The sequence below is a fragment of the Dreissena polymorpha genome, chromosome 4 (genome assembly GCF_020536995.1).
Source record: "Dreissena polymorpha isolate Duluth1 chromosome 4, UMN_Dpol_1.0, whole genome shotgun sequence".
Taxonomy (NCBI): domain Eukaryota; kingdom Metazoa; phylum Mollusca; class Bivalvia; order Myida; family Dreissenidae; genus Dreissena; species Dreissena polymorpha.
In genome coordinates, this window is record NC_068358.1 from 106675554 (window position 1) to 106692631 (window position 17078).

Sequence of the window (17078 nt, forward strand, 5' to 3'; positions counted from 1 at the left end):
CGCATTGTATTTCATATGCAAAATACGTGCATTTGTTTCGGAGTGTCGTTTTCGGAAACAGTATTTTTCATTGATTTTACATTATTTTCGACGTTCTTTAAATTGTTTAAATAGAATGACAAATACACATGTGGTGATTCGGATGCTCTGTTTTATAATATTTTATGGTTTTAATATGACGTCATTGCGCGAATGGGATATACACTGAATATTACTTCCGGGAATAAAATACTATTTTCGGTTTGGAAATGCGATGGTACTGATGCTTTTTAAACGGACATAGGGACACCGTTTAAACGGTAACGTTTCGTTTATTTCATTTCGTTTAAACGTTTAGAAAAATCTGTAAACGTGACACCCTTACTTGACAGTATAACGCAAGCCATCATGGAGAGGGGGGTATAATGTGGGTGTGTGGTCATTTAAAAGATGATCTTTCAAAAATAAGAAAACAAAATGTGGTGGGGGGGATTTGTGGTGGGGCGTGGGGGATGGTTTCGGTGGAGTCCATTGTGGTATGTCAGGTAAGTGTTGTATTGTGTCAAAGTATGAGTGAGATACAGTTCTGTACTGCTAAAACCACCAACATCATCAGCTGAGAACCGCCTATCAACAAGTGTTTCGGCCCTTTAATCACAGGACACTCCAGGCGGCGGGCCCGCAGTGTTGATCAGACACTACGTGTTGGTGGTAGGCTTCCAGCTCCTCTCCTCTCTCTTCATCCACAACCAACTGGATGCCCTTTCTGCTGCTAGGCTCAGTTTGCCCACTGCTCTCTTCCTGTCTGCTCCTTTGATGCCCAAGGCATTGAACATTCTCCACAGCGACTGTGCTGGGAATCCTCTAGTGCCAATTTCCACAGGGTAGAGCCACACTCGCCATCCTTTCTCTCTGCACTGTTCTTTCAGGTATGTATACTTGGCCTTTTTCCGTTCGAAGGCCTCTTCACAACGAGATTCCCAAGGGACTGTCAGTTCAACCATGATCAGACACTTATCTTTAGTGGACCACAACACAATGTCAGGCCTTAATGTTGTCTGGATAATGTTCGGGAACACTAGCTTTTGCTTCAGGTCAACAGACATTTCCCACTGATCAGATTCATCTAATACAGAACTGGTAGGCTGCAGTTTTTTAGACGCCTTTTGTCCTTCCTTCACGAACTGAATCATTTGGGGTTTCTGTCTGGGCCTCTTATTGGTCCTCTCGCGCTCCAACTTGTCAGCAAGTTCCTGAAGAACACTGTCGTGTCTCCACCTGTAGCGTCCTTGGGTGAGGGCTGTGGTACACGATGACAGAATATGTTCCATGGTTCCTGTCTTGTCACACAATTGGCACTTGGGGTGATCCTGTAGACCCCATCTGTGCAGGTTTGAGGGTGACGGTAGCAGGTCATAGACTGATCTGAGCAGGAACGCTATCCTCAGTGGTTCGTAGCTCCAAATATCAGCCCAGGTCAGTTTTTTTTCTGTCGTTGTCCACTTCGTCCACGCACCTTGGGCACCCATAGCCACAGCTTTCGCTCTTCTGTCTTCTTCTTCTGCTGCTCTGACTTCATCTTGCACCATTCTCCTCCTTTCCATGTTTCCAGCATAGCTCCATAATGTTATCTTGGAGCTAACAATGTCTTTTTGCTGGGAATAGTGACCGGGTGTACCATCTCAGTTGTCCTGTTTGTGATGGGCATGAACCTCATAATCAACTCCGCTCTCTGTTGTGCCCTTCTTCTTCTCGCCGTTCTTGCATTCTCAGCCTACCTTAAAGTCTGTAGCTCTCTCCTGAGAATGTCTCGTAGCTCCTGGAGGCCCAATCTCTCTTCTTGACTTGCCTTCTTGTATGCCTTGTTGAGGCTCTTCAGCTCTCCTCTAATCTGTTTCATGCGACTCTGTCTCCTGTTGGGTGTCTGCTGGGGCTTTGGTCGACGTGTTTTCTTAGTGCCAAATCGCTCCTTAGCCACCGTGTAGACTAGAGTTGTCATGCACTTTAACTTCCTATCTACTGGTCCTTGCATGGTGGATGTCAGTATGGCATCTAGCTCCTTGTCTAAGTCGTTCCAGGCTCTTTTGTCTGTGGTCTTCGGCCAGTCAATTGGTTGTCGTTGTTCCACTGCGGCCTGATTGGCTTTGGGCTGCGGCAGGTCGTGTATTTGCTCAGTTTGTTCTTCTCTTAGTAATTCCAGAAGCGGGTCCTCTTCATCCTTCATCTCGCCTGGTATTGTCGAAGTAGCACTCCTTGTCTGGGCAGTGAGCTGTTCAGCAGCGGAGAGGTCCCCAGTACTATGGGTTGTGACCTGACTAGGATCCTCCTGCGTCTCACCAGGGATCAAACCTGCGCGCTGTTGCTGTTCAGTTCCATGACCACACACAGTTCTGGCTTGGTGGATTCGTAGGCCTCTGAGGTTTTTGCAGACCTTGCCACACCTGCATCTAACAACTGTCGGTGTTCCAGTCAATGTCGTTTGGACTAGCTGTGTCGTTACCGTTAAATCCGTCCTATTGAGTCTTTCTTCCACCCTCCCTCTCGGAAGACTCTGAGGGTATTCTTCAATGTTCGAGTCTGTAGCTGTTGTATGTGGGTTGTCCTCTCTCGAAGACTGCACTCAGGGGTGCTAGCCCATTGTGCCCCGGTCCAAATCAAATGAATCAAATGTGATAATAAATAAAGAAGTTATGGAAATTTAAGCAAAATTTATTAATTTGACCTTGAGCGTCGAGGTCATTGAAAGGTCAAGGTAAAATTAAACTTGCCAGGTACAGTACCCTCATGATGATAAGAAAGTATTTGAAGTTTGAAAGCAATATATAGTCGAGCTAAAAAATATTTTGGGGTGAGGTGGGGGTTGGGGTGGGGGATGGGGTGGGGGTGGAGAGAGGGGTATAATGTTGAGGGGTGGTAATTTATTAGATTATATTTCAAAAAATAAGGAAAAAAGGGGAAAAAAACTTTATTTTTTTGGGGGGGGGGATTCTGGTGTGGTTATTGGGATGGTTTGGGTGGGGTCCAATGTGGTATGTCAGGTAAGTGTTGTTTTGTGAAAGTATGAATTTAATATGATGATAAATAAAGAAGTTATGGCAATTTAAGCAACATTTATTAATTTGACCTTAAGAATCAAGGTCATTCAAAGGTCAAGGTAAAATTAAACTTGCCAGGTACAGAACCCTCATGATAATAAGAAAGTATTTGAAGTTTGAAAGCAATAGCCTTAATACTGTATTAGTAAAGTGGATGTAAACCCAAAAATTTATATAAAAACTCAAAGTGACTAAGTCAAAAAATGACCATAATTGCGTGAAAATGCCAACAAGAGTTATGCAACTTTTCCTGTAAAGTACCCTCATGATAGTTAGCGAGTGTTCCAAGTATGAATGCAATTATAGCTATGATACTTTAGGAGTAAAATGGGCCAACAAACAAAGCTTAAACAAATGTTCAATTATATAAGTATAAAAGGGGCCATAATTGTGTCAAAATGCCAGTCAGAGTAGCATAACTTTGCCTGCACATTCCCCTTATTATAGTCAGTAAGTGTTGCAAGTATGAAAGCAATGGTTTTGATACTTCAGGAATAAAGTGGAGCTAAACAAAACTTAACCAAATTTTCAATTTTCTAAGTGAAAAAGGGACATAATTCTTACAAAATTATTAATACAGTTGTCTGTTCTTGTTTATAGGTGGGGTCATGTTGGTTAAGAAGTATGCAAAATATACAAGCAATATGTCAAGGGATATAGAAAATATTTGAGGTGGTACGCAAACTTTAACCTAGGCCAACGGGAACCCCGACGCCGGGGGGAGTAGGATAGCTCCACTATATATATATATATATATATATATATATATATATATATATATATATATATATATATATATATATATATATAGTCGATCTAAAAACTGCTTTAAATAAAATCACTTCTTGATATCTGGAAACATATAAAACAGCAATGTATGTATTATATGTCTCTAATAAGTTCATACGGCAACATTAATTTATTGCACTTAAGGCAGCATTACATTAAGATTCCTTCGTAAATATCCATCAGATCAGCAAAAGCGCAGCCTTCTATGAGCATTCGTTGTCGTACCTCCATAAGTATCTTCATCTGACGTCCCTTTATCTTCTGCAGGATAGCATCAGACTGATCTCTACATTTCTCGGCTCTATTAAAATACTCCAGTTCCAGCATCTCCATCCTAGTCTTGCTGAACCACAGCATCGGCTCCGGGGACGCGACAATGGCCTTACGTATCTTCTCCAATCTCAGTATTACCCTGGGACCTTCCGCCATCATGTCCGTTATATCTGCTACCCATTTACTTTGCTGCTTATCCTGCAAACCACTGGCTGCCATTAAATTTCTTTCCGGAATCATATAATATGACAGTTGCTGTGTGGCAACAGCAGTCTTAAGTTCTCTCAGTCCGTCGTGAAGCCAGTGGAAGAAACTCTGTGTATCAAACTTGTTCTGTGGATTACGCTCAGCTTGCCAAAGTACTATATTTTTAATCACATATGATGTTACTTCTTTCTTGCAAGGCCTTAGAACATCTTTGAGAATCGTTTTAAGCATAACATACACGTGCGCTTGTGTGATATTAAGATTGTTTACAAGTTCTGTCTCACCGGTGTTAAAGCACATTCTCCACTCCATATGCTTGCAATCACTTCCCTTAAACCCTACCGGGGTTAGATATGCTCCTAATGATACGACTTTGTCAACTATGACTGGCGACGGCCAATGACGAGGTCTGGCAGCCCATCTTTGCATGATGCTGGGGCAATGACAGCGTAGTGCCTGTACTCTGTCAAAATAAAGAAAACCCATAAATGACCCCGGCCATGACGGCCCCGCTTGCTCATGATCCTCTATTCCTGAATATGTAATTGGTGTCGGAAATTTATATACGAATAAACTACTACTAAGTAGATCATCACGCAGAGCATTGAGGATAACTTTATAACGTGTTTGCGCTGGTCTCGCTTGTAACAGTCTGCAGTGTCCTGGATATACGCGTGATACACGTGTATCCATTCTAAACACATCAATGTCGTCGGGTATAGTGTGAATATGGGTACCAGCTTCCACACAGAGGACATCGTTCAGCACGAATAAAATGTCCCAGTCATTTTCAAAACAGCAGGTCAGACCCTCTGCCTTGCTGCCAGCTGTGATTTCAGTTACACCTTCTGGTCGTGCATTAGACAGCCTATCATTCATCTTGTATTTCTTAATTCGCCAACGTCTGATCTCCTCGCCGTACCCCAGCCGTGTCATTATAGTACTGATCACCATGGACACATTTTCGACATAATTCTAAAAATACAATAGTACAATCTAAATGGTAGTAAACAATGATCATCTAATTGGATTGGAACTGTATACACATAAATATACACTTTTCGAAAATTGGTTGAAATACAATTTCAAATAACTTTAAGTTTTTTTTTTAGTTTGTTTTTAATAATTATTAAATTCAATCAGATGTTCGATATCTGTATATTTCATCATTTCATATTACAAGAAATAGCACGAGTACAAATACATGCATGAATACTGGGTATGTGTATGTCGCTGTGTGTATTTACGCTGATGTTTGCAAATTAAGTTTCACAAGTAGCGTTATTAGACACAAAGATACATCGTTTTATTATGGATACTTATAACACATATATTGAATATGTATACGTTAGCCAAAATGTATATGTTAAACTTGTCTGAATCATTATAATAAGACGACATTGTTTTATTAAGTTTACATCTTTCACAAATTCATATCTGCTTGAACATAAAAAGATAACAATATAACGTTATTTTCTTACAATAATGATTGAAATACCATGTTTGTATTATTCAGTTATGTCATTGAAAAGCGCGCGTGTATTAACTCTAGAGAAAGGAGGATGAAGTGTTAAGCGTAGTTCTAGATTGATAGCTTTAACGACAGACTACAAAGATAAAGAAAAACTGATAGCACTGAAACACTTATATAGTGGCAGACAATATGAGTTTAAAATGTAATTCTTGATGATTTCGAAAAGTATTTTTGTTTCAATAGAAATATAGCTAACTATGGTATATACGTGGAACATCATAAACAAAAACTACAGAAAGTCACGCTGGAAGTATCCATAGTTAAGGGATATTACTTATAGTTCCGCGTGGTCCTTGTACAAAAGTCAAAATGATAATGCTATTTTGGTGAAATTCGGTCAATATACATGTCAAAATTGTGCTCAAACTAACTTTAAACCAACCCAATTATAATAAATTAAATCAACACCAAATTTTCAGTATAATATATTTACGTGGCTATGGTGATATGTATTGTGTTATGTTCATGAAACAGTGAACCAAATTACATGGATTTTGGAAGTCTGAATATTGAATCTACAACTGAACCCATTATGTCCGTGCCTGGACCATTAATCCAGACAGCAAAATAATTAATAACTTTAACGAGATTGGAAGCAGTTGGTTTATGGTTTTCTTTCAAGGTAACAGTTTCGTGTGAGAACCGCGCAACCTTTATTAAGTCAACAAACATTCACTGCATACTAATCTGCGAGTGATTACTTTGCATAGTGCTGTGTCTGGAAACGCAATTCAATTCAGCCCTTAACCGTGAGTGACAGCTTTACAGGCTGTTGTGTCTGGGAACGCTTTCAGTCTCTGACTTAATACCTGAGAGTGTCGACTGTATATACTGATGTGTCTTGGAACACGCTCAGTTCTTTTGAATCAAAATCTATGGCGCACCAAAGGGTTCGAAACTTTAACTAAAAATGCTCGACCAGCAATATGCTGCTCGAGCAGCATCTAGATGCTGCTCGACCAGTAAATTCCTGTTCGAGCAGCATTTTTTTCTGCTGCAGCAGAAAAATCCTGCTCAACCAGCATTTATTTTTAGATTATGGCATCAACTATTCAGAACTCTTGTTGTATTTGCCATTTGAAGGTGAATAATACAAAACGATTTGAAAATAAATAAATGAATAACAACTACGAAAAATGATGAAAATTTAATAATAATTGATTAAAGCACAGTTTATGAGTTCTTTTCAGTTTTCCTGAAGTTATTATCAGGTCTTTTTCGTTTCCGCAGAGGTAGCTTATGTCGTCCGTTTGTAAGCTCAAATTTGATTGGCTGACGGGTTCAAGGGCTTATTCTAAAAATAAATGCTGGTCGAGCAGGATTGTTCTGCTGCAGCAGAATTTAAAGTTTCGACCCCTTTCGTGCGCCATAAAAAATCAACATATATCTGATTATCAGCTGTGTATGCATTTTGTAGACCGATCTTTAAACTAGAAATGTGTCAAACGCGTATTTTAGAATGTCATATGCTATGCTTGTGTTTATTCAGTGCGTTTATTTTAAGGAGGAACTTGACGCAACCAAACGGATATCAATAAATAAAATAAACACACATGTTAAATACTTTAATAAAATAGCAACATATGCTGTCTAAGAGTTTTTTCGGTTCTTGTAAAGATCGATGTGCTTTGATATGCAAAACGCAAGTTTCCGCATTATTGTTTAATATAGCGAGTGTTTCTCTGATACAAATTAACTAACAGACACTATATGTTACTACAGAACATTCCAATTCAAGGCTATAAACTTAACTTAACTAGGTGAGTTAAGGGTCGTGGTATGAAAAAAACTGCCTATTTGCTATCACTAAGTCACAATATACTTATTCCAAACCGTATGTAATTTAGTTTAAAATTTCCAACTTAAGTCATAAATAAATTCAACATTTTGCACGTAGGGATCCCCTTTAGAAAATAATTCCATGAAGAGCATTCTATTAAGCTAAATGAATTAAAGAACTAAAATGATATATCATGTGCAAGATAAAACAAAAATTCAGAAGATTCAAAGTTCGTTGGATTTCATGTTTTTACCGATAACTTTTAAGTTGAAGTAACCTGCCTTTGCGCACGTTTCCAGCTATAGTCTCCTATCTTAAAACATGATAGTGATTTCTTAGTCAATATCAATACAGCCTCTTCACACAGGTCGAGAAAAGAAGAAAATATGATTGCCATTCTATAAAAACATGTCTTTCATCTCACTTATTTAGCATACTGTGGCCTTAAGTCTATCAGTTATCCGTATTCGATGGCTGCACATGCTGTAGCGTCTATGAACGCCCTCTGTCCATAAGTACTATGGCATGGCGAATGTAAAGAGAGCTGTGCTTGGAAACGCTTTAAGTCCCTGACATACCAATACGTGACGGCTACACAGGCTGCTTTGATTAGGAGCGCTTTCAGTACATTACTTACCTGTCCGTGGAAGCTACACAGGCAGTTGTGTCTAGGAGCGTTTTCAGTCCCTACTACTATGTTGCGTATGCACAGAGAGCTGTGTCTGGAAACTATTTCAGTCACTGTATTACCCATAAGATGACTGTATAGGTTGATGTGGATCGGAACACTATAATTCCATTACTTACCCGTGAGTGACGGCCGTACATGCTGGTGTGTCTATTCGCGCTTTCAGCCACTGCCTTACCTGAGGGTGTCGACTGTACAGGCTGCTGGATTCTGGGGCGTTTTCAGTCTGTGGCATGGCTGGATCGATGCCTCCTTCTGCCATTTTTAGTCGGCTGCGTGTAAATGATTGTGTTTTAACACGTAAACATGACGATTTTAAACGATAGCTTAATGTTAGCCCGAAGACTCAAATTCGTAAGAGATTGAAGATAGTCCTAACCAAACAGATTTACATTGGTTTTGTGTAAAAGGATCCAATGGTTCGCGAATAAGTCGATAAGGTCTTAATCGTGAGTTCAAATCCTCTACTGAACATAACGATTTCGCATTGTTTATTTGTATTTAAGTTGTAAGTTAAGAACATTCGCATAGTAACAAACCTTAGCAATCAGAAGGGCTGATATTATGAGAAACGGTGTACATGATACTGAGTACTACACGGAGCTAATTCTCGCTAGTATTTTGGCAAACCATTACCGATTTAATGCACACTTTGTTTTTATTTCATAGACGACAAATACAACTTTATATTGACGTATTCAACAGGTATGTTTTTCAGTCTTTTCACTACAAATATTAAGATGTTTGAATTAAGAGGGCCTATACAACCGGATATACATGTCAATATTCGTATGTGAAATCATGGGAAGCAAGTTATTTTTTAAATAGTGTAGGTTTGTGTGTTCAACATTAAATTGAACACTTCATTAACATGAATTAATTGAACAACAACAAAGTTTTATCATAAAAAAATATTAAAGTAGAGCAGCAAGAGACAGATAGACGGAAAGAAAGAAAAAAAAAGACAGACAGACAGACAGACAGACGGACGGACGGACGGACAGACAGACAGACAGCCAGCCAGCCAGCCAGCCAGCCAGCCAGACAGACAGACAGACAGACAGACAGACAGACAGACAGACAGACAGACAGACAGACAGACAGACAGACAGACAGACAGACAGACCGACAGACAGACAGACAGACAGACAGACAGACAGACCGACAGACAGACAGACAGACAGACAGTCACACACACAACCAGACAGACAGAAAGACGGACGGACGGGCGGGCGGGCGGTCGGGCGGGCGGGCGGGCGGGCGGGCGGGCGGGCGGGCGGGCGGGCGGACGGACGGACGGACGGACGGACGGACGGACGGACGGACGGACGGACAGACAGACAGACAGACAGACAGACAGACAGACAGACAGACAGACAGACAGACAGACAGACAGACAGACAGACAGACAGACAGACAGACAGACAGACAGACAGACAGACAGACAGACAGGCAGACAGACAGACCGACATACCGACAGGCATACATACCGCCTGACTGACTGACAGTTTATGTTTACTCATACATGTACAAAAGTACATCAACATCGTTTTCATGCATACATACACGCGTTAACGTAACTAGGTATAACAATATAACATTACATAACATATAACAGTAATTTAAGAAAGCACATAAATACAATCGATGGTAAGAACACGTAGGTTATAGCAAGTCGGTACTGCATGTATAGAACAGTATAATTATGAATCGCATTTCTAATAACATAATCCTCTTTAATAAATTTAGATACATTATCCATTTTTTTTTTGTCACACGAAACCAGTAACTTGTTGAACTTAAATACAGATGGATTGATATAAAATATACTGCTAATATATTTTCTTCTTAACTCAGTGTTATAATTGAAAATACGTATTAGCATTCATCTTCTAAATCAAAGTTATTGCAACATACACATTAATACGGTGGCATAGAGGTGACATTCACTTCTCTTTTTTTTAATTGCTCTCCTCGCTTGTCTATCTCGTGGCCACGAGTAAGCTATGTCGTGGCCACAAGATAGAAAAAAGAGGAGTGCAAAACTAAATAAAAGTGGATTGCAATCAAAAAAAGAGCGGTGCAGTAAATAAAGGCAGAGTGCATTAAACAAAAGAGGATAGAATTTTCGCTATCTCGAGATCTCGAGTTAGTCAGCCAATCGAATTTTGCGTAACATGTGTAAATATTCTGTACGCATATATATAGCTGGTCAAAGCAGGCAAGGCTCTGATATAACATAACATACTACTATTAGTACTACCATTACTACTACTACTACTGCTGCTGCTGTTGTTGTTGTTGCTACTGTTACTACTACTACTACTGCTACTGCTACTGCTTCGACGACGACTACTACTACTATTATTACTACTACTACCACTACTACAACTACTATTACTACTATCGCTACTGCTGTTACTGCTCCTCCTCCTTCTCCTCCTCCTATTATTACTACTGCTACTGCTGCTGTTGCTAGTAGTAGTAGTAGTAGTAGTAGTAGTAGTAGTAGTAGTAGTAGTAGTAGTTATAGTAGTAGTAGTAGTAGTAGTAGTAGTAGTAGTAGTAGTAGTAGTAGTAGTAGTAGTAGTAGTAGAAGTAGTAGTAATAATAGTAGAAGTAGTAGTAGTAGTAGTCGTCGTCGTAGTAGTCGAAGTCGTCGTCCGTCGGTCGTCGTCCGGTCGTCTGTCGGTCGTCCATCGGTCGTCCATCTGTCGTCCATCTGTCGTCCTCCAGTCGTGGTCCGTCGGTCGTCCATCCGGCGTCGTCCGTCGGTCGTCTAACGTCCGTCCTCCGGTCGTCCGTCGGTCGTCCATCCGGCCTCGTCAGTCGGTCGTCCGTCGGTCGTCCCTCGTCCAAACATCGGTCGTCCGTTGGTCGTCCATCAGTCGTCCCTCGGTCGTCCGTCGGTCATCGTCCATCGGTCGTCGTCCATCGGTCGGTCGTCCGTCGTCGTCGTCGAAGTGGTAGTCGTAGTAGTTGTAGTAGTAGTAGTAGTAGAAGTAAAAGTAGTAGTAGAAGCAGTAGTAGTAGTAGTAGTAGTAGTAGAAGTAGTAGTAGTAGTTGCCGTCAACGTCGTCGTCGTAGTAGTAGTAGTAGTAGTAGTAGTAGTAGTAGTAGTAGTAGTAGAAGTAGTAGTAGTAGTAGTAGTAGTAGTAGAAGTAGTAGTAGTAGAAGTAGTAGTAGAGTAGCAGTAGAAGTAGTAGTTGTAGTAGAAGTAGCAGTAGTAGTAGTAGTAGTTGTTGTAGTAGTAACATCAGCAACAACAACAACAGCAGCAGTAGTAGTAACAGAAATAGTAGTACTAATAGTAGTATGTTATGTGCCTGCTTTGACCAGCTATATATATGCGTACAGAATATTTACACATGTTACGCAAAATTTGATTGGCTGACTAACTCGGGATTTCCAGATAGCGAAAATTCTCTCCTCTTTTGTTTAATGCACTCTGCCTTTATTTACTGCACCGCTCTTTTTTTAATTGTACGCCGCTTTTATTTAGTTTTGCACTCCTCTTTTTTTCTATCTCGTGGCCACGACATAGCTAATTCGTGGCCACGATATAGAAAAAAAAAGAGGAGAGCAATTTTAACAAAGAGAAGTGAATGTCACCTCTATGCCACCGTACATTAACGTTCATTCCATGGATTGTTTTTGAGCGTATCGGCCTTTTTGGATTATTAAAGGGACGGTTTGGTAAATTGACAAAATTTAAAAAAGTTGTTTCAAATTAACAAATTTTCGATTTAGTTATGATATTTGTAAGGAAACAGTATTACTGAACATTAACCATAGTCCAATATAGCCATTATATGTATCTTTTGACAATTTGAAAACCTAAAAATTATAAAGCGTTGCAACGCGAAACGATTGCATAATTTGGAGAGTTCAGTTGTTGTCGTTTAAATTTACGAAACTACGAAGATTCCTTATATAAGGTATAAAATACATAGTGTGTGTATACTCGGCGGAATAGCTAAGAGGGCTAATGCATTTTTATTTCAGACTAACTCCAGGACGGGGTCACTGGTTCGAGCCCTGGTACCGGCTACTTTTTTTTCCTTGTTTTAATTTTATTCTTGATTTTTTACTGCAGCTTTAAAGATCCATGTTTACATTTATCAATATAAAGCATTTAATGACAAACTTTAAAAAATACCAAAATCTGTGAAAATGCCCCTTTAACAGGCGTGCAGAAACTCTTAATCGTATAACAATCTTATTATCTTATAATCTTAAATCTTCTTCATATTCCAATTTAGTTTTACAAACTTTAAACATATCTACTAAAGCATTGTTATTAATTTTACCATACCATTTTGTTTAAAGTTGTCATTAAGTCTATATTTAAACTTGCTTATGAAAAAACTATTACCCTTCACAACGTTTCGATTTTCATTTACGTAACACAATTAACAAGTATTTAACATCTGTTTGACATTTGAGACCCAATGTGTATTACTTTTATTACAAGCGTTTAAAGCTTCGTTGGAGATAAACACACAACACAAGCTCAAACTTGCATACGCATATTGAGTTACAGAAATAAATTGATCGTTAAAGCTCTAGCCTCTACGAAGACAATGACTTCAACATGGCAAAATTAACATATCCGCCTTGAATTAATAAAGCTATGTATGAATCACATGCAAAAGCATGTATCCACATGTTTTAGGTAGGGTATTTTTTACAATATAAACATATCTTGCTGTTTCGATTCAAGTTCAAGTGGACCATTGACCAAAGTTATACATTATTAATGTGTTAACAGGTACAGCTGCAATTCAAATTTGATGTCTGCTGCAAAGACGAATTAAATATCATAAAAGCTCACACTAACCTCAAACACATGTATAAGCTATCTGCTATAAAATAACCATTGATTGATATTAGCCGTGAATGTATATGACCACACATGGCAAATTTTAACATGCAGACAGTATAAATTTACTGTTATTGTAATAAAAAAAAGATAATATGTAATCTACTTACATAACAAATGTTCGCGAATGTTAGTCTCCCCGGTGTACAGTAACCTCGCTTCACTACTTCTGTTCACGGTTAATTGATTTAGGAATTCTTTAAATAGATGCGATGTGAACGTCTTTCAATAGATAGAGTGTAAAATCATGTAACGTGTGTACGGAATCCGGATAGTGCCATCTATAATCTCGCCCTTCTTTCATCAAAGGCGACACTAGACACACGAATCGATACACGATATTTTGAGCGATAGTCGCGGCGACGCACGATACTTTATTATTCAAAAATCACCCATATTATCCGAATCTCGTGTATCGCGGTCTAATTTCAGATCGCGACACTAGACAATCGAAGCGATACTGGATATTTTGAGCGACAGTCGCAGCGACGCACGATATTTGTACTGTTCAAATATCGCTGTAATAATATCGCCTGTCCACTGTCGTGCGTCGCCGCGACTGTCGCGAAAAATATCGTGTGTCGAGGCGACTGTCGCGAAAAATATTTTTCGCGACAGTCGTGTAGTGTAGGTTGTGTAGGTAGCCAAAAAGGCGATATATCGTGTTAAATATATCGTGCGTCGCCGCGACTGTCGCGCAAAATGTCGTGCTTTGCCGCGACTGTCGCGAAAAATATCGTGCGTTGAGGCGACTGTCGCGAAAAATATCGTGCGTCGCCGCGACTGTCGCAAAAAAAAATTGAGCGTCGCCGCGACTGTCGCGAAAAATATCGTGTATCGCTTCGTGTGTCGCCCATATTATGCGAATCTCGATTGAGTTAAAACACAAATTAATTATTTTACTTGTTAACGACCGGAAAGATAACATTAATGAACCGATAACTCAATATTCTATGTCGTTACTATGCTAAATTCCTGTTGTTGTTTTTTAAAGTTGTACTTTAGGTAATACAGCAGACCTTCAAGCGAGCGCCCGTGTATGATTTTGAGACAATCTTTGCTGTTGTAGACCCGCAAACAATCTGCACTGTATTTATGTGTTCCGATATGCATTTGGATCTGCATACACCAGACTGCAGTTCAAAAATCTGGTTCTGGGATTCCGAAACTTTCAACTTCCAAATGCCTTCAATGATTTAACAGGCTTGCTCTTCATCCTTTTCATAAGATACCTTATTGACCATTAACATGTACCCGCTTTCGCCAACTGCGTCAAAACATGAACAGGATGTGACGATGTTGTAACATGTATCAACTGTCCCGAGTTTATATTTAAAACATATGGTTTAAGATTAAATGTGTAAACCTGCTGAAGCTTTTATTCCATAGAAACTATGGAAAAGAATGATTATTTTGCCATTTGAAAGATTGTTTTCCATCTTCATGGTCTGAGGGTTACGTAATACCATTTCTTAAAAGGGCAGTATAAACGATGTCAATAATTACAGAGGTATCACTCGTTTAAGTACATTTGGCAAACTTTTTACAAAAATTCTTAATAACAGATTTACTGATTGGGCCGAACGCTATTATGTATATATTGAAGCACAGGTTGGTTTTCGGGCGGAAACGAGTACCGTCGATAATTTATTTGTATTGCATGGCTTATTAACGCATATTATTAATAAATGTTTACAATTATATTGTGCTTTTATTGACTTCACTAAGGCCTCCGATTATATTGTTAGAGATAATCTATGGTATAAATTAATTCAATTGGGTATGCGGTACGTGGAAATATTCTTAATGTCATGAAATCAATGTACAACGCCATAAAATCAAAAGTTAAACATGGACATACGATGAGTTACAGCTTTTAATGTGTGCTTGGTGTTAGGCAGAGTGAGTGTGGGGTTTTGTCAAAGGTTTACCAATTAAAAGGGTTCATTTGCAATATTGTAAACAAGTACTTGGCGTCAAAAGATGCACTCAAAACGATTTTGTATATGGTGACCTTGGACGTTTAAACTACGAAAACGGGAGATATATTAACATCATTAAATACTGGATAAAACTTTTAAGAACATCAGATAATAAATTACGCAAGCAAGTTTATTTGATTATGATTAGATGATAGTATTGAGCATCCACAAACGAAAAATTGGTGTATGTTATTAAAAGATCTTCTAAGTAATTTGGGATTTTATGATGCGTGGCTATTCCAAGATGTTGGAAATGAAAATATGTTCATTTCAGCCGTAAGGCAAAGATTGAGCGACACATTTGTTCAGAATTGGATTGAGAGACTTCAAACTTCTACTAAGGCATATTTTTATAAACATATCGCGGTTTTTCAATTTCAACCGTACCTTAATATATGTCACGTTAAAAAGTTTCGTGTAAGTTGTAAGTTTTCAAAATTACGCATGTCATCACATATATTAAATATTGAAACAGGCAAATGGGCTATACCTACATCTATACCGTTAGATCTGTTTGTAATAAACTCGAATATGAGTTTCATTTCATTCTTGAATGCACTTTATATACCGAACAAATATCAAAATATATTCTATTGTATTACAGGCAAAGACAAAATATGTACAAATTTATCGAGCTAATAACATCGGATAATGAAATTTAACAGAAACATTTGATCGGATAATGAAATTTTACAGAAACATTTGATCGGTTATATTTATCATTTATTTTAGATTCGAGCGGAAAATACCTTTGTATCATCGATTTAATGTAAATAAATTATGATGTATTACGTACTTTACGAATTGTCACGTTTTGAATTATAGCTATTATGTCAGACATATCAAATGTACTCATATATACTAGTGTGTGTATAGCAGAATGACTTTTAGACCATCTATATGATAATTTCGTAGGTGGTCTGTATAGGGTTTATTGGCGTCGCACTGAAGTGCGGCGACTAGTATGTAATACGTTTTTTTTTCGCTTATGGGAGGAGAAGTTATTTTACGGATCAATGTATATATTTTTGTTGTCAGAATATCTTGCATAGTGGTGATTTTTTGTGTAAATTAGTGTAAATAAGTACTGCATTTGTGCCTATTACATTTACTACAACATTTATTGCCAATAATGCAAAGCTAATTCTTTTAATTAATAACTGATCACAGGGACTAGGCAATAATAAAAGATCACATGGACTGGGCAAATAAGCGAACCGGTGAAACTTTCTGGTTTTGTATAAAAACAAAACATAATCAAAATATATTTATTTTGTGGTTTTTCTAACAATAGCATACTTTTTGCTGTTCGAGTTTTGGTTAACGCGTATTTTCTTCAATTTTACAAGACGACAGCGATTACACGGTTTATTGCTTATTATATACACACCGGTCTTACTGACAATAACGTAGTGACGTCACCATCTATGTAGAGAATGATTGCTTTATTGATAACCGTTACACTACAGTCACTTATGAATATCTTAGTGAGAAGGTGATTATTCAAGCGGTTCCGTAGTGTAGTGGTTGCACGCTCGCTACACATGTGAGAGGTCCAAAGTTCGAGCCCCAGTAGAATCAAATTATTTGATTTGTGTTCTATGTTAATTTTTTGTTTTGACGTAGACATTTTAGTTTAAATAAATATGCTGTTTTATTGTAACCATTTTTTGTTTTTTATATGCCCATGAAATATATGTGTGAGAGGGTGGGGGTTCGTAAACACATTAAAACTTTTACAGTGTTTTCATATTAATGAGTCCTCAACCCCTATCGTTAATGAGCAACATAAGAATAAGTTCAGAATCATCTCCCCTAGAAGTTGAGAAAAATATGAAATTACGCTTACAAGATGAAGCAGATTTTTTT

At 38.4% G+C, this 17078-nt stretch overlaps 1 protein-coding gene across 1 annotated transcript; it reads right to left on the minus strand.

Moving 5' to 3' along the window:
- Positions 1-3890: 3890 nt before the first annotated feature.
- LOC127879556 (uncharacterized) lies at positions 3891-13475 on the minus strand. The gene is made up of 3 exons (XM_052426481.1): positions 13338-13475; positions 8524-8617; positions 3891-5318 (listed from the first exon to the last, which is right to left on the minus strand). Exons 2-3 carry the CDS (start codon positions 8605-8607, stop codon positions 4014-4016), a joined length of 1389 nt encoding a protein of 462 aa, XP_052282441.1. The 5' UTR covers positions 8608-8617; positions 13338-13475; the 3' UTR covers positions 3891-4013.
- Between the last annotated feature and the right edge of the window lie 3603 nt (positions 13476-17078).

Bases quoted from the DNA above. Each gene is read 5' to 3' on its own strand.
- LOC127879556 (XM_052426481.1), bottom strand. From the start codon at position 8,607: ATGGCAGAAGGAGGCATCGATCCAGCCATGCCACAGACTGAAAACGCC. The intron at 5,319-8,523 runs GTAAGGCAGTGG...TTGTATTTTTAG, and splicing joins TGTACAGTCGACACCCTCAG to AATTATGTCGAAAATGTGTC.